This window comes from Magnusiomyces paraingens, assembly GCF_902498895.1.
Source record: "Magnusiomyces paraingens strain CBS 517.90 genome assembly, contig: contig2, whole genome shotgun sequence".
Lineage (NCBI taxonomy): Eukaryota > Fungi > Ascomycota > Dipodascomycetes > Dipodascales > Dipodascaceae > Magnusiomyces > Magnusiomyces paraingens.
Window position 1 is genome coordinate 4,407,089 of NW_022474068.1, and position 22,343 is coordinate 4,429,431.

General features: G+C 36.4%; 6 protein-coding genes across 6 annotated transcripts; 2 read left to right on the forward strand and 4 right to left on the reverse strand.

The window, feature by feature from the left end:
- Positions 1-2,098: 2,098 nt before the first annotated feature.
- SAPINGB_P003126 (uncharacterized protein) lies at positions 2,099-6,273 on the forward strand (the record flags this gene model as incomplete). Its single annotated transcript, XM_031997844.1, has 2 exons — positions 2,099-2,483; positions 2,717-6,273. 2 exons carry the CDS (start codon positions 2,099-2,101, stop codon positions 6,271-6,273), a joined length of 3,942 nt encoding a protein of 1,313 aa, XP_031853735.1.
- A 414-nt stretch (positions 6,274-6,687) lies between these two features.
- Positions 6,688-7,593, reverse strand: SAPINGB_P003127 (uncharacterized protein; the record flags this gene model as incomplete). Its single annotated transcript, XM_031997845.1, has 1 exon — positions 6,688-7,593. The coding sequence occupies one exon, from the start codon at positions 7,591-7,593 to the stop codon at positions 6,688-6,690; it is 906 nt and encodes a 301-aa protein (XP_031853736.1).
- A 500-nt stretch (positions 7,594-8,093) lies between these two features.
- Positions 8,094-9,377, forward strand: SAPINGB_P003128 (uncharacterized protein; the record flags this gene model as incomplete). Its single annotated transcript, XM_031997846.1, has 1 exon — positions 8,094-9,377. One exon carries the CDS (start codon positions 8,094-8,096, stop codon positions 9,375-9,377), a length of 1,284 nt encoding a protein of 427 aa, XP_031853737.1.
- Positions 9,378-9,420: 43 nt separating this feature from the next.
- SAPINGB_P003129 (uncharacterized protein) lies at positions 9,421-16,278 on the reverse strand (the record flags this gene model as incomplete). Its single annotated transcript, XM_031997847.1, has 2 exons — positions 9,421-16,029; positions 16,096-16,278. The coding sequence occupies 2 exons, from the start codon at positions 16,276-16,278 to the stop codon at positions 9,421-9,423; spliced, it is 6,792 nt and encodes a 2,263-aa protein (XP_031853738.1).
- Positions 16,279-16,807: 529 nt separating this feature from the next.
- SAPINGB_P003130 (uncharacterized protein) lies at positions 16,808-17,487 on the reverse strand (the record flags this gene model as incomplete). Its single annotated transcript, XM_031997848.1, has 2 exons — positions 16,808-17,259; positions 17,361-17,487. 2 exons carry the CDS (start codon positions 17,485-17,487, stop codon positions 16,808-16,810), a joined length of 579 nt encoding a protein of 192 aa, XP_031853739.1.
- A 369-nt stretch (positions 17,488-17,856) lies between these two features.
- Positions 17,857-21,637, reverse strand: SAPINGB_P003131 (uncharacterized protein; the record flags this gene model as incomplete). Its single annotated transcript, XM_031997849.1, has 3 exons — positions 17,857-21,406; positions 21,455-21,504; positions 21,620-21,637. The coding sequence occupies 3 exons, from the start codon at positions 21,635-21,637 to the stop codon at positions 17,857-17,859; spliced, it is 3,618 nt and encodes a 1,205-aa protein (XP_031853740.1).
- Between the last annotated feature and the right edge of the window lie 706 nt (positions 21,638-22,343).

Consider the following 22,343-nt stretch of genomic DNA (forward strand, 5'->3'; position numbering starts at 1 on the left):
GCACATTTTGGAACCCCCCCTCCAAATTGGGTGACGTGAGCTTCGTTACAAGCCCACATGATTTTGTGTTACAAAGTTTTATCATTTGTTACAACTTGATGGAATTTTTCATCAACGATTGAAAAAAAAAAAAAAATTAAATAAAAATAAAAAAATTAAAAAATTAAAAAATTAAAAAATTAAAAACTGAAATTGTGGGGGAAATCGTTAAATTATTTGCATGTATTTTTTACATGATGGCTTTAGGGAGTTTTTTTTTTTTTTTTTTTTAGAAGCTTAAAGAAAAGGAGGGGGTTTTTTTTTTGCCACTATTCTTTTTTTTCTTTTTTTTCATCTTATCGATGAGCATAAATTCTTATTTGTTATTATCGGCGGTGGCGATTTCATGTAACCCTGTGGCACCTAGTGTAAAAGTTGAAGTTATATATATATATATATATATATATAAATAAAATAAAATAAAAATGGAGCATTTTAATTTAATGAGATTACGAATCAAAAGCCTTTTAATATGACCGAGACCTTAGTTTAACTATTTTAGAGGTTTTTTTTTTTTTTTTTAAAAAAAAAAAGAAAAACGTCTGCTGTTGAAAACGAAAATACGTGTTCGTTTGTTATCTCTTGCAAACACGTCAAAACTTTTTTTATTTATTTATTTGTTATTATTTTTATCATTATTAATTATTAATTTCTGAGTTTTTTTAGATTTTGAATTAATTAAGTTTGGCGCATGGAACTGAGAATAAGGAAGAGTTAATCTGTATGATGATTTGATGTTATCCCTGTGTTACAGGAGACATTTACCACTAGTAGTATTACTAGTAATAATAATAATAATAATAATAATAATAATAATAATAATAATAATAATAATAATAATAATAATAATAATAATAATAATAATAATAATAATAATAATAATAATAATAATAATAATACAAAAGGATGATCTCTTTAAAAAGTAGAGAATGTATATAAGCTTCAAAATGAAACGTATTCAAATTCAAATGTGAGATTTCTTTTCAGCAGCAAGCTGAATATTGAGTGACTAGGCAAGCTTAGCAGTAAAAAATGAATGGTGTGAGACTGGCACTATTGGGCTTAACATACGATTAGCCAGCCGCTCCATTGATGCCATATCACAATTGTTTGTTTAAATGAAAGAAAAAAAATACAAAAAAATATATATTATAATATATTATATATTACAAAACCATTTAATAAATTTGAATTGTTTTTTTTTTTTAAATATAAGAGAATTGTTGAAAGACCCATCAATCCATAGAGTGAGTTTCCAGGGTTAGGGAGATTAAAAAAAAGTTTTGATGGTGGTGGTAATTTTTTTTTTTTATTTTATTTTATAAAGACGCGTACATTTACATTTAGGTGTTTTTTTTTTCTGGTTTGGTCTTTAAAATTTGGCTAAGCCTCCAACCTCTCTCTCTCTCTCTCTCTCTCTCCCCCCTCCTAAAATAAAAATAAAAAAAAAAGGAATTCTTTTCTATATATCCTCCATCACTTAAACATCACATTAAAAAAAAAAAAAAAAAAAAAATATTAACACTACCACCACCACCACCTCCACATTATTATTATTATTATTATTATTTCTACTACTACTACTACTTACTACTACCTACCACTACCTACAAACCACTACACATATCATATACATATATATATATATTTATATATCCATTTTTTCTCTTTCGTTCCTTTCTATTTCTTTTTTCTTTCTTTCTCTCTTTCAAGGTCTTGAAATTCAAAGTATATCAAAGACCACCTGTCAATCTCTTTAATAATCACTTTTCTTTTTCTTCTTTAATTCCCTTTTTTTTTATTTATTTTTACCAGGTGTCTATATTCGTTCTGCTCTAAAGACGCTCGGTTTATCCCCCCTCTTGGGTGCGCGTACTTATTTACAATCTTTACATATCGCAGCTTCAAACTTAAGCTGCTATCTTAGCTGCTATTTAATACAAATAATCCATCTTATAAATCCTTTTTTTTTTTTGATACTCATATCTTTGTCTACTCTTTTACCATCCAAACCTTTGTTTATGCTCTTATCGCAGGTTTACCCCCCCTCATTCCCATCATGAGCAATTATAATAATTACAACAAGTCCCCAGACCCTTCTGCAAATCTTTCTCAAGATGAACGTGTCATGCAGGATATTCAAAAAAAAATCAACCGTGAAAAGGGAATTGTTCAAGGTGCTACTTCTCTCAAGTCATCAACCTCTAACGTCAGTGTCCAACAAAAGTGTGATGCAAACATTCGTGAAGCACAAAAAAATATAGAATATCTTGAAGAACGTCTTCGCCAATTGCAAGTTAGAAAACGAAATTCTATCATTGCTAGCTCCTCTGACTCTAATTCTTCTTCTTCTCCATTTCTTGGAAACCCTGCTTCTCCAAATGGTCCTCATTCTCCAAATAACCAGTCTATATACAACAATTCATCAACTGCTTTCTCTAACAGTAAGTTTTTTTTTTCTTTATTTCTTTATTTCTTTATGTTTTATTTATCATTTATTTTTTTTTTCTACCATCCTTTCATCCATTGTCACCACCACAATCGTTTTTATATCGTCCCTCTATTAATGTGATGATTTAAATAAATTCACTGAACCCTCCGCTTTTTAACATTCTCTTTCGTGCTAACATCCTCTTTTTCTTTTTTTTTTTTTTTTTTTTTTTCCTCCCTCTTCTAGATGCCTCAGCCTATGACTCACCTCCAGCTGTGAGACCTAATTTCACTCGCTTGGATCTCATTAAATATGATACACCATATCTTGGACCTCGTATTCAACTAATGCTTCAACAACTAGAATTTAAACTTAGCGTTGAAAAGCAGTATAAAGAAGGCATTGAAAAAATGATTAACCTCTACCAAATGGAAGGTGACAAGCGCAGCAAATCCGAAGCTGAAGGAAAGAGACTTGAAAGTAGCCAAAAAATCCAGCTTCTGACAAAATCTCTCAAACGCTACTCGGATATGCATATTGACTTTGAAGAAGACTTTGGTGAAGATGAGTCGCTTATTCATGCAAATCTCCGACGGCCTCTTACCGGTAAACTCCATATTGCCTGTCGTGCTGTTAGAGACGTTGATCACTATTCTACTGGTCGTCCAGCAAAGTCTCCAGAATCCTTCATCACAGTCAAGGTTGAAGACCAAACTCGCGCACGTACTCGCATTTCCCGAAATGACAATTGGAACGAAGAATTTAATTTTAATGTCGACAAAGCAAATGAAATAGAAATTGTTCTCTATGATCGCTCAATGGACCGCGATATCCCTATCTGCGTTTTATGGCTCAGAATATCTGATATTGCTGAGGCAATTCGTCGCAAAAAAGTTGAACAGGAACTATCACCAGGTTGGGTTAGTGCATCCAAAGTTCAATCCAGTATGGGCGGATTTTCTAGTGGTGACCATAGTGCTGCCCGTTTTGGTGCAGGTGGTGGTGGGGCCAGTGGCCCTGGCACTGCCTCTGCTGGTAACACATATGGCACTAATACTGGCTTCAACTCTAGCTCTGGAAATAGCCCCAACTCCAATTCCCTCACTATTGATGGCTGGTTTGTCTTAGAACCTGTCGGAAGAATACATCTTACTTTGGGCTTTGAAAAGACAAACAGAGGCCCCAGACACGACAATAATGGTGGACTTGGAAGACAAGGTGCCATTCGTCAAAAGAAGGAAGAAATCCATGAAATGCATGGCCATAAGTTTGTTCAACAGAACTTTTACAATATTATGCGTTGTGCCTTGTGCGGTGACTTTTTGAAATACTCTGGAGGTTATCAATGTCTTGATTGCAAGTATACTTGCCACAAGAAGTGCTACCCTAAGGTTGTTACCAAGTGCATCTCTAAAGCTAGCACTGAGACTGATCCAGACGAGGAAAAGCTTAATCACCGCATTCCACATCGCTTTGAGCCTGTCACTAACATGAGCGCAAACTGGTGCTGTCATTGTGGTTACATGCTTCCTCTGGGGAAAAAGAATGTCCGCAAGTGTTCCGAGTGTGGTCTTATGGCTCATTCCCAGTGTGTCCATTTGATTCCCGACTTTTGTGGTATGTCTATGGAAATGGCTGAGCAAATTCTCTCCGAGATTAAATCTACCAAGAATCGTAAGGCCCACCAACACTCTAAGTCGGCTGCCAGTATTGGTTCTATTGCTCCAACTACTTCCCCTGTTAAGGTCCAGAAACAGCCACAAGTGATTCAGCAACAGCAGCAACAGCAACAGCAACAGCAACAGCAACACTCATATGTTCAGGGGGCAGCAGTACCTGTCTCACCAACATATGGCCGACCTATTTCCTCACCATCATCGCAGCAACAGCAGCAACAATTCCAATCACAGTCTCCATATCTGTCGAAGCAACAACAAACACAACTGCCACTACAACAGCAGCCTTCTGCTGGTTATCAAACATCTGCTCTTCACCAATACCCGGATGCTCAAGAGTCACCCTCTCCACCCCTAAGCCAACGTGTTCCAGTCAAGAGAAAGGATGTCAGCCCTACGAGAACCCCTTCACCTTCATTTCCTGCTGGTTCTCCATCAGCTCCTATTGTGTCTTCTTCTCCTCCAAAGTCTGTCTCTTCTTCTGATCTCCAGATTTCTAAAAGCTATACATCTTCCACATCTGTTTCTGGGGCTTCCGCTGCCTCTCCTGCAATGAACACATTGCGTTCTGATTCTTCTCATACTCTTCTAGAACAGCAACATTCTCAGCAGCTCCAAGCTCAACAGGAGGCCCAAGAAAGAGCCCAAAAGCAGGCTCAGCAAGAGGCTCAAGAAAGAGCCCAACAAGCTCAGATTCAGGCTCAGAAAGAAGCTCAGGAGCGTGCCCAGCAACAAGCTCAACAGGAGGCCCAAGAGCGGGCTCAAAAGCAAGCTCAGAAAGAAGCCCAGGAGCGTGCTCAGCAACAGGCTCAACAACAGCAACAAGCTCAGCAACAGGCTCAACAGCAGCAAACACAACATCAAAAGCAGCCAAGCAGTGCGCAATTCCAGTATCAACCTATTCAGCAGCAATCGCAACAACAGCAACAACAGCCACACTCACCCCAGTCTCCTTACCAGGAACAATATGCTGGTGCTACTCCTAGCACACCATCAACAGCTGGCTCTCTTGCTCAAGTGGGAACTCCTGGCAATCGCAATTCTGCTCAGTTGTCTCCTACACAGCTTCAGCAATTACATCAAATGCATCAAATGCATCAGAAATCGCCTAGACGACCTAGAAGAAAAGTCGGTTTGGATGACTTTAACTTTTTGGCTGTATTGGGTAAAGGTAATTTCGGTAAGGTAATGCTTGCGGAATCTCGTGCAAACAAAAACCTTTATGCCATTAAGGTTCTTAAGAAAGACTTTATCATTGAAAATGACGAAGTGGAAAGCACCCGTTCTGAAAAGCGTGTCTTCCTTGTTGCTAACCGCGAGCGCCATCCCTTTTTGCTTAATCTCCACTCTTGTTTCCAGACTGAAAACAGAGTTTACTTTGTTATGGAGTACATTAGCGGTGGTGATCTCATGTGGCACATTCAGCAAACGCCCTTTACTTCTCGTCGTGCTCAATTTTATGCTGCTGAAGTGCTGTTAGCTCTCAAGTATTTCCATGAGAATGGTGTCATTTACCGAGACTTGAAGCTTGATAATATTTTGCTCACATTGACGGGTCACATTAAGATTGCCGATTACGGTTTGTGTAAGGAAGAAATGTGGTATGGCAATACCACCGGGACATTCTGTGGTACCCCTGAGTTTATGGCTCCTGAGATTCTTCTCGAACAAAAGTATGGCCGCAGTGTAGACTGGTGGGCCTTTGGTGTTCTTATTTATCAAATGCTTCTTGGTCAATCTCCATTCCGTGGTGACGATGACGATGAAGTCTTTGACGCCATTTTGTGCGATGAGCCTCTTTACCCCATTCACATGCCTCGCGACTCAGTATCCATTTTGCAAGGCCTGCTCACCCGTGATCCTACAAAGCGTTTGGGATCTGGCCCACGAGATGCCGAAGAGATTATGGAGCATTCTTACTTTAAGAATATCAACTTTGATGATATTTATCATTGCCGTATCCCCCCGCCATTTGTGCCCCAAATTGATTCCCCCACAGATGTACGCAACTTTGACCAGGAGTTCACCAGTGAAGTTCCTGCCCTCACTCCTGTCAATAGCATTCTGACGCCAGAAATGCAAGAGAAGTTTAGAGGCTTTTCCTACATGAATGGAGATGTAGTTTAAACCCGCATGTTGGAAATTAAGTGAAATGAAAAATGAAAAATGAAAAAAAAAGGAATGAAGGAATGAAACAGAAAAGAAAAAATATATATATTGGTTTTATAATTTTTTTTTTAAAAAAAAAAAAAAAAAACTTAAATTAAATTAAATTAAATTAAATTAATTGAATTGAATTGATAAATTTTAATTGTCTATTTTAATATAACAGAGTCAAAAAAAAAAATAGCTAGCTAAATATGAACATTTGCTGTGGAAACGCATAACTCAAGGCGTGTTAATTTTAAACCTCTCAATATGGGGAAAACAATCAATACACAGAATTTACGGTATGACAAGTCAGAATTGTTTAGTCTTTTAAAACGAGACTTTAAATGCATATAGGTTTTACTTGACCTCTTTTTAAAAAATTTCTTGTGTTCAAGACTCCTCTTCGCTGGACCGAACAGCCTCTACCTTTTCGAAATCGTCATCATCGTCATCATCGTCATCATCATCATTATCGTAGATTTCACTTGGCTTTTCCCCTGTTACAGATGCATCAGGTGAACTATGAGAGACTTCGGAAGCTTCCACAGTACTATTTCCCTTTACTGGCTCCCCAGACGTTGCGGCTGGCACTATTGATGCATTCTTGGTTGCTAACGGGTCAACCAAAAACCCAATGTGAGTGTACTTGCCCTTAAACATGTTATACCAATCATCCAGAGTCTTACGCTCCTCCTCATCCAAGTCCGTCAACGCATCAATAGGCTCGTCCAAAGGCGTCAGTACATCTTCCTCAAATGAGTTTTTGGCCAGGCCTCGCGAGGCATCACGGCCTGCAAAATTATGGTATGGGCCCTCAGGACCATAAAACGAAGCACCTCTGCTCACATCAAAAACATCACCCTTCACTGCCATCAGCAACGGTTTACCTTTGGAAGAGCCATCATACACAGAAATCTCTTTAGGAGTCAACCGCTTATATGTCGGCACATTTTGGTCCTTAGTAACAATCAGGGGGTGAATGTCACCGTTGTCTTTGTTGCTGGTGTCACCATGCGGCTGCTGGCTCTCCTGTTGTTGCCGGTTATTGTTGTCTGGGCGGCGTCGACGATGTCTTGCTGGCAAAAAGAAATGACGACCCAACTGAAACAGTAGTAAAACAATGACGGTGAGGTATATCTTGGACTTTTCCGAATCGACTCCTAGGGACTCAAGAAACTTAGTGGCGCTGAATCCCTGAGATGCACCAGTTCCGGAACTAGCCCAAGCACTGGCACCGGCACTGGCACCTCCTCCAGGATTAACAGTAACAAAAACAGTCTCTGAATTTGTACTCATGGTTGTAAATCTTTTGAGCTGTGTGTTTGTAGTTTTAGTTGTAGTTGTAATTGAGTAACAAAAAAAAAAAAAAAAAGTGGCTTATTTAGGGGGAAGAGGGGAAGATGGTTATAATATAAGAAGGAATTAATGTAAAAAAAAAAAAAAAAAAAAAATTCAAGAAGAAAATATATTAAAATGAAAATTGTTGACTAGAGAAAGAAATTATGAAGTAAAAAAAAAAAAAATGGTTGTTATTGCCACTGTTCTGATCTATGCATGACTATTGATTCTGTTTAAACTCTGATGGCATATATATAGATGGTTTTGTAAAAGAGACCCCTTATTCATCGGTAATTCAACAGACCCCACTCTCAGAAAAACATGTGTCATCAATTTAGCACCTATAAGAAATTAAAACTTCTTTTAACATCGGATAAAAATTTTATTTTATTTTATTTTATTTTAATTTTTTTTTGGCATAACAAAATTATCTCAATTTACTTTCTCAATTTATAATAATGGCAAAGAAAAAAAAAACTCCATTATTCTCGTCAAAAGCCAAATCAGTTTCAATTACTGGTAAAACAACATTTGGAAATGCAAAAATAACTAAAGGCCAAGGCTCTTTGGCGACCTCGCCAGCCGGCATGCTTCCATCAAAGCACACGCGAAGAATCATCCGCACACACCATACCCTTCTCAAACAACAAGCCATTATTCAAAAAGATATTGAAAAAGAAATTGCTCAGATTAAGAGAAACAATCAAACAAATGGAGCTAATATTACTAAACATGCTTTAGAAGTACCAACTTTAACTAGTGAAAAACTTACAGAGTTACAAAACTCACTGGAGTCCATCAATAAACAGATTGAAGAAAATGGAGGCATTGAAATATATCAAAAAGCATCAATATCAGGCCAGGATAATAGTCGGGGTGGTGATACTTCTAAACTTTTGATTGAATGGCTTCAAGAACTTGGGATTACAGCACATAAAAAACCTAAAAAGGAACAAGGCACAACAGAGGACGTGAAAAATCCACGGAAAATCTCTTTGCTAGAAGTTGGATCATTATCGGCTAAAAATGCATGCTCAACATCTGGAATTTTTGATTATATTGAACGGATAGATCTCAATTCCCAAGACCCTAAATATATCAAGCAACAGGATTTCATGCAGCGCCCTTTACCCAAAAAATCAGCATTGGTCGATGAAAATACTGAGGTGTTTGATTTAATTTCTCTTTCTTTGGTAGTAAATTATGTTTCAGACCCTCAGACTAGAGGCAGAATGCTTCTGAGATCTACAGAGTTTTTAAAGAAGCGAATAATTTCTCGGAAAAATTCAAAAGCTTTACAAAACAAGAGCCATATAAAATTCAATGACACAGGTGATATATCTACACAATATACTGAAAAAGGCCTGGTAAATGATTCCAAATATGATGAGGTATTCCCCTGTTTGTTTTTTGTTCTTCCAGCACCATGTGTCACGAATTCACGATATTTAACTGAGGATCACCTTACCGAAATAATGCACTCAATCGGGTATACAAAACTTCTTAAGCACAAAGTTACAAATAAACTAGCATACTGGCTTTGGTCATTTGGTGAACCTTTAGATGGGGCCAATGAAAATTTTAGATTATCCCCTTATGTTCAAAAAGAATTAAATATAATGAAGAACCAATCTTTTAATGGGGCTCCAAGTAATGATACAGAAAAGCAAGGGAAAAAACTATTTCCTAAAAAAGAAGTCAATCCTGGTGGAGGAAAAAACAACTTTGCAATTACATTATAATAAATTAAGAGGTTAAAATCTAAGTCATTAGGGTCATTAAGTTTTAAGCCAGAGAATCAATAAAGGAATTCCCAATAAACTGGCTGGTGCTAACATGTGATGGCGAAATAATCGTTAATAAAAAGCGTAGAGTATCATCCCTTTCACAAATGGACTCAATAAAATGTTGAGAATGCTCAGTAAATAAACTCGTCAAGGTTGGGCTATTCCTGTGATAAATCTCTCTGAAAAACCTGTAAACTTCATCTAAAGCCAATCGTTTATATTCGGCCACATTGATTGACTCAGGAGCATACTTTTTTGGAGGGTTACTCGGACTAAGAATCCAAGTGTGTGATGTTGTATCATATTTGAAGTTGTTGGTTTCAGAAGTTGAACTAAAAAATCCTTTAAGAATATCAGATCTCTCATAGTCCTTTAAACCATCAGTAGACGGAAACTCCAATCCAGTTATACCGACAGCATTCTTTCCGTAAATAATAATAAAAGCATCAATAACAAAAGAAAAAAGAGTCCTTTCTTCTGAAGAAAGTAAAAAATCATTTACCCAAAAAAGTTGTAAATGAATAAGCTTCAAAACAGTGCGAAATACTTTCCAAGAAATTGCAAAGAAAATTCTTTCTTGCGATGAAGATGCTGATAACAAAGGAGAAACTGCAAGATATTCTACCATTGATGCGATAAGATAGGTCACTGCTGAACAAGGAAAATAGAGCGCACTACTTGCTTGAAATTCAACTATCTTGAGAGCCAAGTCACACAACGGTGGTAAAAAGATCAATTGATTATAACTTCCTTTCCGACAAATTAGAAAGTAAGGTGCCAACGTATACTTCAAAAATAGATCTCTTCCTGTTTTCAGCCTCGAATCATCAATGTAAACACCATCTTTAAATGATGAAGTAAAAGTCTTAAAAAATATTTGAAGGTAGTCGTCTCGTTTTTTTGTGATAAAATTAAGAATATGCTGATGATGAGACGATCTAACAAAAGCTTTGCTGGTCAGCTTAGTTTTGAGATTTGATATAATTTTTTCTGTTTTGGACTCATATTTGTTGAGAACAGCTGAAATTTCACTATTTGAAATGTCTGGGAAAGTCTCTCTAATTCTTTGAAGAGAATCAAGACATAAAAGATGAAAATCCTCCTTTACATTTTGAGCAGATACAAAGGATATAAGAGTTGAGGCTAATGAAGACAAAATACTCTTCCCAAGATTCACTTTACTCCAATCGTCACTATCCACAAGACGCTTAATCGAAGAAATGACAACCTTGATTATTGATGATCTGTTCCAAGAATAAGATTCAATAAAAATGCTCAAAGATTCTAATTCTTCAGACGTAAAAATACTTGGTGATTTTTTTATAAGAGACTTTGCGTATTCAGGCTCATGGTTAATTTCTTCAGTAACTAAAAAATTCATCCATTTTGTAATAAATGTATTTTCTGAAACTGAAAATTGTTCCTCAGAAATTTGATTTAACACATGAGCAAGAAAAAGTGGAAGATAAATCTTGGATTTCGAAACATCATCTGAAGCTTCTGAATAGTCTGCAATGAAATCGTCCAGACTATATTTTTTATTCCTGATTAAAAACTCAGCGCATACTGTATAGGTATTAATTGCTTTTTGGATAAAATTATCAGTGAAATCAGGCGTATCATTTTTCCGAAACGCCAATGCAATAAACTTTTTAAATGTAAAGATTTCTGAATCGGAAAACCATTCCGTAATTTCCTCTAAAGCAATCTCTTTAGTTCTTGGTGGTTGAAAAACAGAACCTCCAAAATCCGGTGACGCCAATTGTGATGCTGTATTGACGTAGCATTTCAGAACAGAGAAATAAAGCTCAAGAATACCTTCGGGGACATGACTGTCCGTTAAAATCGACTTAGCAAAAAATGATGATAAAAGTGTTTTCCAATCTTTGTGTGACACGTATTCAATAGATAACCAGTGTTTTAGTTCAGTGAATGCCGAAACAAAAAAGCGTATATACGGAACCGTATTAAGCTTTAAAAGATTTGGTTTATCTTTAAAGTAGTCCAAAAGTAACAAATACTCTTTGATTGCCCAACCAAGTATATTATAAAACCAATCTTTTGCAATCAATAATCGGGTGCCTTTCCGATGAAGTTGGATATCCATAAATGAATCCCAAGCCTTTAAAACTGAATAACGGGCACTGGCATGTATCGCACGGGGATTAACAAATTCGGATAACTGATTGCGAGATAACCTAAGCTTTAAAGGTGCGAGTTTATGTCTAAGAAGCAAAAATGAATACATATTGTCAAGTGCTTCAAGATCCGCTTCCTCTAAAGGATCTTCACGATGATAACTAAAGACTTTAACAATATTGATTTCATGAATAATTGACAAAGGATCGTTGTGATGAATAAAATACTCTACAGTATTTGCATATAACTTAAGAAACTGAACAAAGCAAGAATCCCTCTTTTCAAGTTTATACTCATCAAGTACTGTAAGCTCTAAGGGACTCTTTACATGCCATCTTTCAACATTGTAGAAATCTCTGTTAAAGAAAAAGTCAAATAAGAATTTGATTATTTGATTATTTCCACTCCACTTCCAATTAGTCATAAGATTGGAAATTCTCGCAAGAACAGCATGTAAATAAAAAACACTTTTATCACTTAGGTATTTAGGAAAACGAAGAGACCCTTTAATAACAATATCAGTCCTCAAATCATTATTATTGATGAAATTCAAGGTTTTATCAAGTAAGGAAACGACAAATTCCCAATATAAGTTTGAATCAACAGAAACAAAGCTCTTGAAGTTCAATAACGGAATAAACGAGTAAAATGATTTCCATGCAGACTCCAAATTATCAAAGGATGTGTTGATTTCTGGAGTATCTAATAGTCCGAATATATGTAAAGACTCGGAGAGGGATGGGTTAGGAAAACAAGATTCTATCTGAATCTTAAATGCTTTATTATGAACATTAATAATAATCGTAGCTAGTTCCATAATATAATACTGGTCACTTTTTAGTATTTCAGCACCTTTTATATGCTGAAAGATGGGTATCATACCGTACTCGATAAAGTATTGTAATATTTCTGGGCTAAACTTATGAAAAATAGGCTTTTCAATATCCGACCTAATTGAGGTAAGAGATGAAAACAAAGGTAACACTAACGCAACGGAAAACGTTAATGATGTAATGGAAATTTTTTCTATTATTTCATTTGGTCTTTTTGTCAAGCCAAGTGATAAGCAATTATCCATAAAAGTTCGCAGCTCACGTAGAAATCTTTCTGAGTTAATTTCATCAAAGCCAGATACATTTGAAGCAACAAATCTGCAGGCAAGTGTCAAAAATCTGTAAGCAGTCTCGTATTCAACATGTGTAACCAACTGTGGATTTTTACACCAGGTCAAGAATAAGTTGTAAAATGTTTCCATGCGAGAAAAGAAAATAGAATTGATCCCGGAAAAATTCACAACATCTAAGGGACCTTCAAAAAGATCAGCCCAAATATTAGGAGGATTAGGGTCAATTCCAGTAACAACAGCCTCAAGAGTCCCGGATCCAATGAATGAATCCTTTTCAAAAGCTAAATTAGTAGAAAGAGGTAAAACATTTGAATAGTCAGAATAAACATTTGTTTTTTTATGTTTCTTCGTTTTTAGCACATTGTCTAGATTTTCTGTAGTTTTTGATATAACTGAAACACGAGGGTCAACCAACTTGGGTGATTCTGATGCTCTGATAACCGCGGTATCATTGATAACAGAAATTTTTTCTGATTCATTTAGATCGTTGTTTCTATTTATGAGCTCAGCTTCAAACTCCTCGCCACCTTCTCTTGAAGGATAAGCCCGTATCTCTCCAGTAAATGGATCATCAAAATCTGAAGGCATATCAGTAATCCATTCTTCAATGCCAGCATTCTTTTGCCAATCATTGCTGGTTTGTGTCATCCGTTTGCTTGTAGTATTGATAGTGCATAAGTTGGTTTTCGTCACTGTTTTACCTTTATTTCTATGGTGTTCGTAAACTTGAAAATTGTGTTCATTCACTAATTTATTCACTCTTCTATCTTTTGCATTTGAGGTGTCCACAGTTTTTCTAATTTGAATATTACCTGAATTAGGTGGAAAGGCATAAACACGACCAAAGATTCGAGAGTTTAATTTAGGCTTTGAACGCTTCTTGGAATTGGAATTGGGATTGAGTGTCTTAGAAGCTGGAAGACCATTTTGATTCTTATTTGTTGCCGGAAGACCTATCATTCTATTAAAAATTGAGTGAGAAACACGATTATCAGGTTTTGATAGTTGTGGGGATTTAGCAGGTTTTTTTATAGGTTCTGAAAGAAGATGATCGATTTCTGGTTTGTTTTTAGTTCTGAAGAAAGCTCTAATATCCACAGCATTTCTTTGATGCTTTGCGGTAATAAATAAATCGTCACTACTATTATTGGAGATAGCATCGTCAGCATCATAATTCTCATTGGCACCATTGCAAAATTCATTATCGCTTGAAAACATAATAGTTTCTTCTTCCGAGTGAACTTGTAGACGTGAATTGACTGACTCTATTGTGTTCATTAGTTTTGTTTGAACCTTAGGTCTCCGGCTTGGTAGCCTTTTTTCATTATTAGCAATTTTATCTTCTACTAAAAGATATGAAGGGGGTAAAGCACCTTTTAACCTTTTTTTCCACTTCCGAAGATCCTTATCTTTTGAAGATGTAGAAGGTCTTACTTTTTTCTTTGAAAAGTGATGCGCTTCAAAATGAAGTCTCTTCCTGTATTTATTGATTTGTGTGACTATAACATCACGTTCCATAGCTTCAGGCTGAAGTACTGATAAGTTATTACGTACGCCTAATACCTCAACTTCCGAAGTATCAATTTTCTCATTATAGCTGTTCGGGCAGTTATTGGACATTGAAGGTGTTGGGTATCGAATATTTTCGGCTTCTGGTAATAAAATTGCGTGTTTTCTATTTTCATCTGAACCTAATGTTTTAGATTCTTCCAAGTCAATTGTACCTGATGGATCAGTCACTTGTTGCGATGATCTCCTGAGACTGACGCGAGAAATATCATTATTGGCTTGAAGAAAGGATGAACTGCCATTACTGTCGCGAGATACTGAATTCAAAATAACTGATGAAGGCTGAGGCGAATTATTTATTCTTGTCGCTTCCGTTAATACCATAGAATTCCGAGGAGGATCCTGAAAAGAGATCATATGATTATCGTCAAAATCTTTTCGACCTACAAAATGATTCGATCTCCAAAAATTTTCATTGTCAAAGAGATCAACATTTGAATCGGATGAATGCTGGGACGAATTTGGAACATCGAGGTCGACCAATCTTTCTTGATCTACGACTTGATATGGTTCCACATTATTATTTGGCTGAGAGCTGTCATCAATAAAATTTCTCAAAGTCCCACGCGAAACTCTGATCATGCTCTTTTTAATAGTGGCAACTCCTTTATTATTTCTTATGTTGGAATTTGATGAAGTGTTATGGGGTTTTGAATTAGTTGGGTTTATTTCAGGTGTTTCGGATTCCTTCTGTTCCCAATAATCCCGAATAAAGTGAGAGGCTGGCATGGAACCTCTTGCTTTCCTTATTGCTCTCTTTAAAATCCGTTTATCTTGAGTTGGTATTCCTTCGAAAGGGTCTGATCCATCATGCTTTTCTTGACTGCTTTCGTCTTCAATTGCAATTCTATTACGTATTCGTTTTCTGTGAATTTGAATGTCATCATCATCAGAGTTGATATCAGTATTGGTATCGATACTAAGGTTTTCCGCTCCATCATCACTAGATATTAAAAAGAGTGGATGATTAACCGGACTGTCATTCATTGCTAGACTCCTTTTTCCATTTTTGCTATCAGTTTTTTTTTGAATATTGATGGAGTTGCCTGAGTCATTTCCAAACTGTTTCAAATGACCATCATAATAGGTATTATTTTGTGTGTCTTCAGCTCCATCTCCATCTCCATCTTCGTCTTGGTCTTCATCTTCGTCTTCATCTTCATATTCATCTTCATATTCATCAGACTCCGCTAAATCAGGATTTTGTTGTACCATTCGATTCCAATTTTTTTGAAAAACTGTATAGGGCCTGATTTGATCGGAATTTCTTTGACGGAGTCTGGGTTTGTTAAACAACTCTCTTCCATCTACTGGAATATTCAACCCATCAAACTGAATTACAGGTGGCGTCTCTACTGTTGCTTCAGTGTTGGAAGAAATTTGAATACTTCTAAAAGGTTCAACTAAAGATCTGTTCTGATTTTCCGTAGTAGATTCATCTGTCAGGTGAGAATTTCGAATTGAATTGAAACTACTAGCAGGAGTAGTAGGGTTTGTACTTTTGTTTATAGTAGAATGAGACGTGGATAAATTTTTAGACAAACTCTCCTGCTCTAAAGATTTATTTGGAAGAATGCTATTACCTTGACTATTCAATGATAAGTGCAATTTTGGAAGTGGACTGCTTGGTTGTGGCGTTTCACTAATAAATGAGCAGAAGCTTGATCCTTCAGTAACTTCAGGTGTAGGAGGACTATCAGAAATATCTTTCGTTGAATCATTATTGTTTTCTAAAAAATTACTTCTGTCAAGATTTTCTGACAAAAAATTAGACTAATTCATGTTAGCAATCATCAAGTAAAAACGCGAAAAAACGCGTTCTAACCATTGCACACATACCTTGATTATAGTAGATTTTGATGCAGCATTCCAAGGAGGATTTTCAAAAAAATTCCTTTGTGAATCAGAAATCCGCGTCAATGTTAGTGGTAAGCTGATATACTCCTCGTAATCAGAAGTAGAAATCTGGCTTTTCTCTTCACTTTCAATTGTATCATGTTGGGAGCTTTGTGATGGTTTCATTTGGCACTCTGCTCAAACTTGTATGCTTTGTGTTATATTAATAAATCAAAAGAAGTAGCCCTCATTTATATTGTAGAGTATTAAAAACAATATTTGAACCAATGATCATGTATAAATACTTCTTTAGTAGGGACCGTGTTGAAATTTCTTTTGTTTATTTGTTTGTACAAGGAAGGAAAAAATACAAAAACAAATGTAAATAAATAAATAAAAATAAAAACAATTCGTGATCTATGAGTTTTTTTAGTGCTTAGTAAGTCTTAACTAAGCTTTCTTTTTGTAATAACATAATCGCACACTCAAAACTACTGACACTCACTCTAAGCTCATAAAAGTATTATTAGGTTTATCATGAATATATTCAATCATTATGAATATCCAAATATAGTTTGTTTGATTAATTCAAATAAGTGAAAAAAATGAAATAATTTATTTACAGTAGATATGAAGGAAAAAAAAAACATAATTGCATCAATGCGAGACAATAGATATATACAAAATCAAAAGCTCTCATATTTGATTTCCATACTTATTGGAATAAGCTAGACTTGTGGAAATATGGCATCAGGCCGGCAGCACGAGATCTTCTGATGGCCTTGCTTATTCTCTTATGAGTCTTGCCCTTGTTACCAACAACCGCACCCTGAACAATTTTTCCGTTATGAGTGACAAATTCGTTAAGAATATCAGGTCGCTTCCAAAGGTCAAGAGGATCTTTAATGTCACCAAAAGATCTCTCACTGACGGGTCCGTTGTAGTTGGCTTGGAGCTTCATCTTGACGCTGGTCAAAGAAAAGTCGAAGGGATCATAGGTCTGAGTGCTTTCAAAACGAGGATAAAGAAGAGGGTCGATCTCAAAGACTGGGGCAGATGAGTTGGAACCATCAATTTTTTGAGTATAAGCAAGAGATGTTTTGAGTGTGTCTGAGGACGTGTTTCGAGAAGTTGATCTAGTTTTAAAGGTCTTTTTATTTTTACCCTCTGAAAAGTTAAAATTTGTCAAAATTACAACGAAAATTAAAAACTTTTAATGTTCAAAAGAACCTCTGATAACATATCTCCAGAGATAGATATTAACTTACCCTCAGGTTGTTTAGGCTTGGAAGGCTTAGTATCCTGGTTTAAACCAATAATAGACGATGAAAAAAATCTAGCAGAAATCGCTGTTTTCTGAACAGAATTTTTAAGAGATCTAGTAACGGGAAACATTTCTAATATTACTTGATATCTTCTAACACTGGAGCCAAAAATAAATATAATTAGCAGTAGACAATATGGCTGTTTTATTAATAAAAATTTTTGGGTGGTAGCGTAACCCTTTTTTGGTGAACTTGGAAATTTTCATTCAAACAGGGTAACTTTGAAATATTATTATAAGTAATTACGTAATTTCTCATTTAACAGAGAAAATAAAAAAATAGCCTCAAGAACTGATTTTTTCAATTTAAGTAAATTAGAACAATAATTCTTTTGTCCAGCTTTATATTAAATAGTAAATTATGCTCAATTTTTACAGTTGAAATCCTATATTGGTATTTTGTCCTGTTTAAAGTAAATATCCTTCTCAAAAAAATAAAATTAGATCTTCAATCTAAGACCAGTAGCAGATGCACCAACCGTGGTGATACCTGAAATCTTACAAATCGTTCCCTTTGCACTCTCATGGTAAACGGCACCAGTGTAAGGATCTTTAACTGAAGCAGTACCGCTATATACAGGAGTAAATGTGGCAGGGCAGATGTCGAAATCGGCAAAGTGATCATAATCAATATCGACATTGTCGCGTGGAGACTTATCAGCCTTCTCCTTAATGGTGCGAGCTCTTTCGGAAATCTTATTGTTGTTTCCAATAATCTTCAACAGTTTAGCAGCAAAAGCCGAAGCAGAACCAAAATTCTTGTGGTTAAATGATTCAACCATAGCGACACGCAAAGGAATGAAGGCATGCTGAGGCTCAAGAGTAGGCTTAGTGAAGTAGACAGCAAGCTCAAGACGTCTCTTAATCTCAGTGGCAGGAAGGGATCTTCTCTCCAATTCAATAGAAAATGCCAGAATGTACTCTTTGCTAATTTTAATGAGCTTTTCGCATTCATCGACTTCACTCTGAGTGGTAACAGCAAGTGTGGCAATAATATAAAGAATTTTTCTGAACAAGGAAATTGCCAGTTCCGGCTTGTTTTGCATAACTGCCTTAAATGCCTCTTGCAGAGTTGGCTTGAGTTGATCATAGCCAGGAATAATTGGCAAAGACTTAAGAGGGTTAGTCTCTGTAGGATTTCGTCTCACAAAAAAGGGGAGGGAAGGTAAAGTCTCTGTGGCAGGTAGATACACCTTAGAAGCTTGGTAAATCTCCAAAAATCTGGACTTAAGAGGTGCAATGTCTGTGATACCCAACTGTCTATTGAGAATTTGGACAGCAGACTCAAAAGAGCCAGCCGCAATATGATCAGCCGCAAGAGGTGAGTTTTGAGTCCACAGTTCTACCTCAGAAACACCAGAATGAGCAGAAGTATCTTGCGAGTGCTCCTCGACAGCAATCTCATCTTCTTCAAGACCCCAGGCATCATCTTGAATTTCTTCATCCTCATAGGCGTCATAAGCATCGACATCAGGAATAACATCGATATTGTCTTGTGTATCAGGTTCTTCGAGAGAGAGGTTGTCGACTTGGCCCAAAATAGCCTGCTCAAAGAACGACAAAGATGTGTTCTTTAAAGGCCAGTTAAAGCCGGAAAGTGGGTTAATCACTTGAGGAGCTTGAGGTAGCGATGTTCTGTCAGAGACAGAAATATTGATATTGCTCTCTTCAACACCCGATTCTTCCAGAATCTGTTGGGCAACATCAGTTAAACCATTGCTTTTAGCCAGAGAATAAGCAAGAGCATCATGACCAGCAGCTTTCAAAATTTCAATGCGGCTGATGACATTACCAAGATAAATATCGTTGGTGAATTGGGCATTAACATCACCACGGTGGCTAGCAATAGCACCCATTTTCTCAAGCTTGGTATAGTTACCAGTTGTGAGATAAAGGAATGAAAGTTTGTCAAATTGACTTTGCTTTTGGTAAGCAAGCTCGGCAATTTCATGGTTACCTTGATCAAGGGCTTCTTCACCCAATATCCGCCAAACAGCAGGTTTCTTGAGCTCATTAGCTTGCTCAAGAGCAACATTGAGATTTCCACACTCAATTGCAAGACCAAATCTTGTTTGAGGGTCTTGAACAAACTGAAGAGCAATTTCAGAGTAGCCCTTCTGTTGAAGATAACCAATGATATTCTGACCAACAAGGTTAGAAGTTTTGATAAGACGAAGAACTTCATTGAAGTTTTTGTTCAGAAGAGCACGCTTGAAGCGATACTCAGTAGGGTCAATCTCAATGATTTCAATAGTACCATTGCGGGTGAGAACGTAAACAAGATTATCTTTAATCTTGATAAGATATACTGTATTCTCAAGAGTCTTAAGAATACCATGGTCACCGTTAAGTAAACTGTACTTGAGATGATTAAGTGTGGAGTATAAAAGAACACCATTGTCGTCCCAAACTGCGCTCTTGATGCGGATGGTTTCATGGAGGGAAGCAAGAACCTTAAGATCACGGTTAGCGATTGTGATTTGATGCTTGCCAATCAAAGCGACGTATTTGCCATCTTTTGACCAAGAGGTATATTTGACACCATTGACAGGGGCCTTAGCAATGACCTTTTCTTGCTGAAGGTCAAACAGTGTAACGGATGAAGCACCTAACAACAGGACAAGACCAAGACTTGGTCCACCGGGGACCATATCCTTAATAGGGTTGCTTCCGACCTTAACGGTTCTGGTGACGTTGTTATTCATATCAAGAATACGGATGACTTGAGCAGACTTGCTGAAAACAGCAAAGCGCTGTCTATTGATGAAAAGTGCAGCGTCTCCCTTGCCGTTTAACTGAGATCCGGAAATATTGGAATGAATTGATGGTCCATTACCTGAAATTTGCTGCAACTCGTAAACGTTTTCATTATCGGCCTTTATTGTGACAAGGACAACTTTTTCAGAAGGGTTATATGAGATGGTTCTGAAAGGAGCCCAAGGATCGCCAATTTTTTTAAGAGACACAAGAGGATTCGATTCAGAGTCAGTTGTAAAATCAAATGATTTCACAAGTTTGTCTTTTGTGACATAGAAAAGTGTATTATCACTTAAAACACTAGCAGGACGTTCACGTTCAAGCTTGAATACCATGACACCACTGTCATGAGCAGCAGCAAATAAGTTAATACTTGAATGGGCAGCAATATACCAAAATTTATCATTGTCGCGCTTAAATTGCTGAATCAATGTTCGCTTGTTGAGATCCCAAGCTCTAATAGTCTTATCTTCACTGACAGAAATAATGAGGTCTTGGAAAGGATGGAAAACACAGCAAAGAACGTTATGAGTGTGGCCAATACAGCTATCAACCTGCCATGCCTTAGTTTCACTCATGCGCCACACCTTAACAAGGCGGTCGTCACCACCTGAGACGATAAGAGGAAGCGTAGGATGGAAAGCAGCCCAGTTCACGCCACGGTCATGACCTTCCAAAACAAACTTCACAATCGCATCAGTATTGCCAAATATGTCTTGCTGGCTGGAATTTGCGCGAGCAAGTTGGTCCTCAAATGACGTAGCAAGCTGGGTCGGAGCAGAGTGCTTCTTGCGAAGACCAGAAATATCCCAAACGCGAACTGTTTGATCAAGGGAGGCAGACACAATAAGATCTTCACTGGGGTGGAATTGAGCACAAAGAACATAGTGATTGTGTCCAGTCAAACAAGCAATTTCTTGACGGTTTTGCCAGTTCCAAATACGAATAGTTTGATCATCAGATGCCGAAATGATCCAAGGAAGATCGTTATGAAAGAATACAGTGCGAACATAATCAAGATGGCCGTTAAGAGTAAACAAAAGTTTGCGTGTTTGAAGAGACCAAACCTTGACAGTGTAGTCGTCACCACAAGAAACGAAAAGAGGTTGAGTCTTATGGAAGTCAATGCCTCTAACAGGGCCATCATGACCTTCAAAACGATCAATGAGGGTACCCATTCTGTAATCCCATAGTTGAATTGTGGATGAGTGAAGAGAAACGAGAATCCAAGGTCTATAAAGTTAGGTTGAAAAATACAACAAAATTTCAATTCAAACATACCTTTTTGGATGAAAGGCAACACCCTTTGCCCGGGAAGATTTTGACTCAAACTAATGGAATTCATGGTTAGTAAATTTCAAAGTAAATGAAACGTTGCATTTATTTAATGTAGAAGAAAAATTGTAAATAAAAACTGGAATTCATTAAAAAATAAAAAAAACCTACCTTTGTCAGCATCTGCATTTTGGAAATGATTTAAAGATGACAAGTTAGAGAAAGAAGGGGTGTAAACAAAAGATAAGTAAAAGGACTTGAAAAAAGGTGGTGATGACAAGGTAATAATAATGGTGGTGGCAGCTTTGTTAAGGGGAACCTGGCATCAATAATGGACGATACGTGGACTTTTCAAATATAAATGTTACAACGTTATGTCATAACAAACCCTTACCTTAATACACATGTTACATAACAAAATTGTTACATTTATTAAACCTATACTTTAAGCTGTTCTTAAGACTTGTGATTGGTAGAATAATATTAAAACTAAAGGTAATGAAAATCAGTAGACCAGTTTGCTTTAAATATTAAAAATTGATTTATTGAGTTTGGGGGTTTGATATACTATGGATAAATTTGATGGTCTCTGTGTAGTGAAGATACTAGGAATGATGTAGATAAATACTTTTTTGATTATTACAATCTGATCATCTTTCAGATCTGATAAAAAATTTTCCAGACATACTATACCAATTCACGTGACATTATTTTTTTATATTTTAGTTTTGTTCATGTTAATCTGATCTTTGGAAATCCCTCGGAAGAGTATTTTAAGAAACATTTTGACATGTTTTAAAACTTTTAGCTTTTTCTTCTTTCTTTCTTTCTTTCACAACTTTTTTTTTGAAAGTAGTGTTCATAAATCATTGCTTTAATACTAAGGAGCAAACCA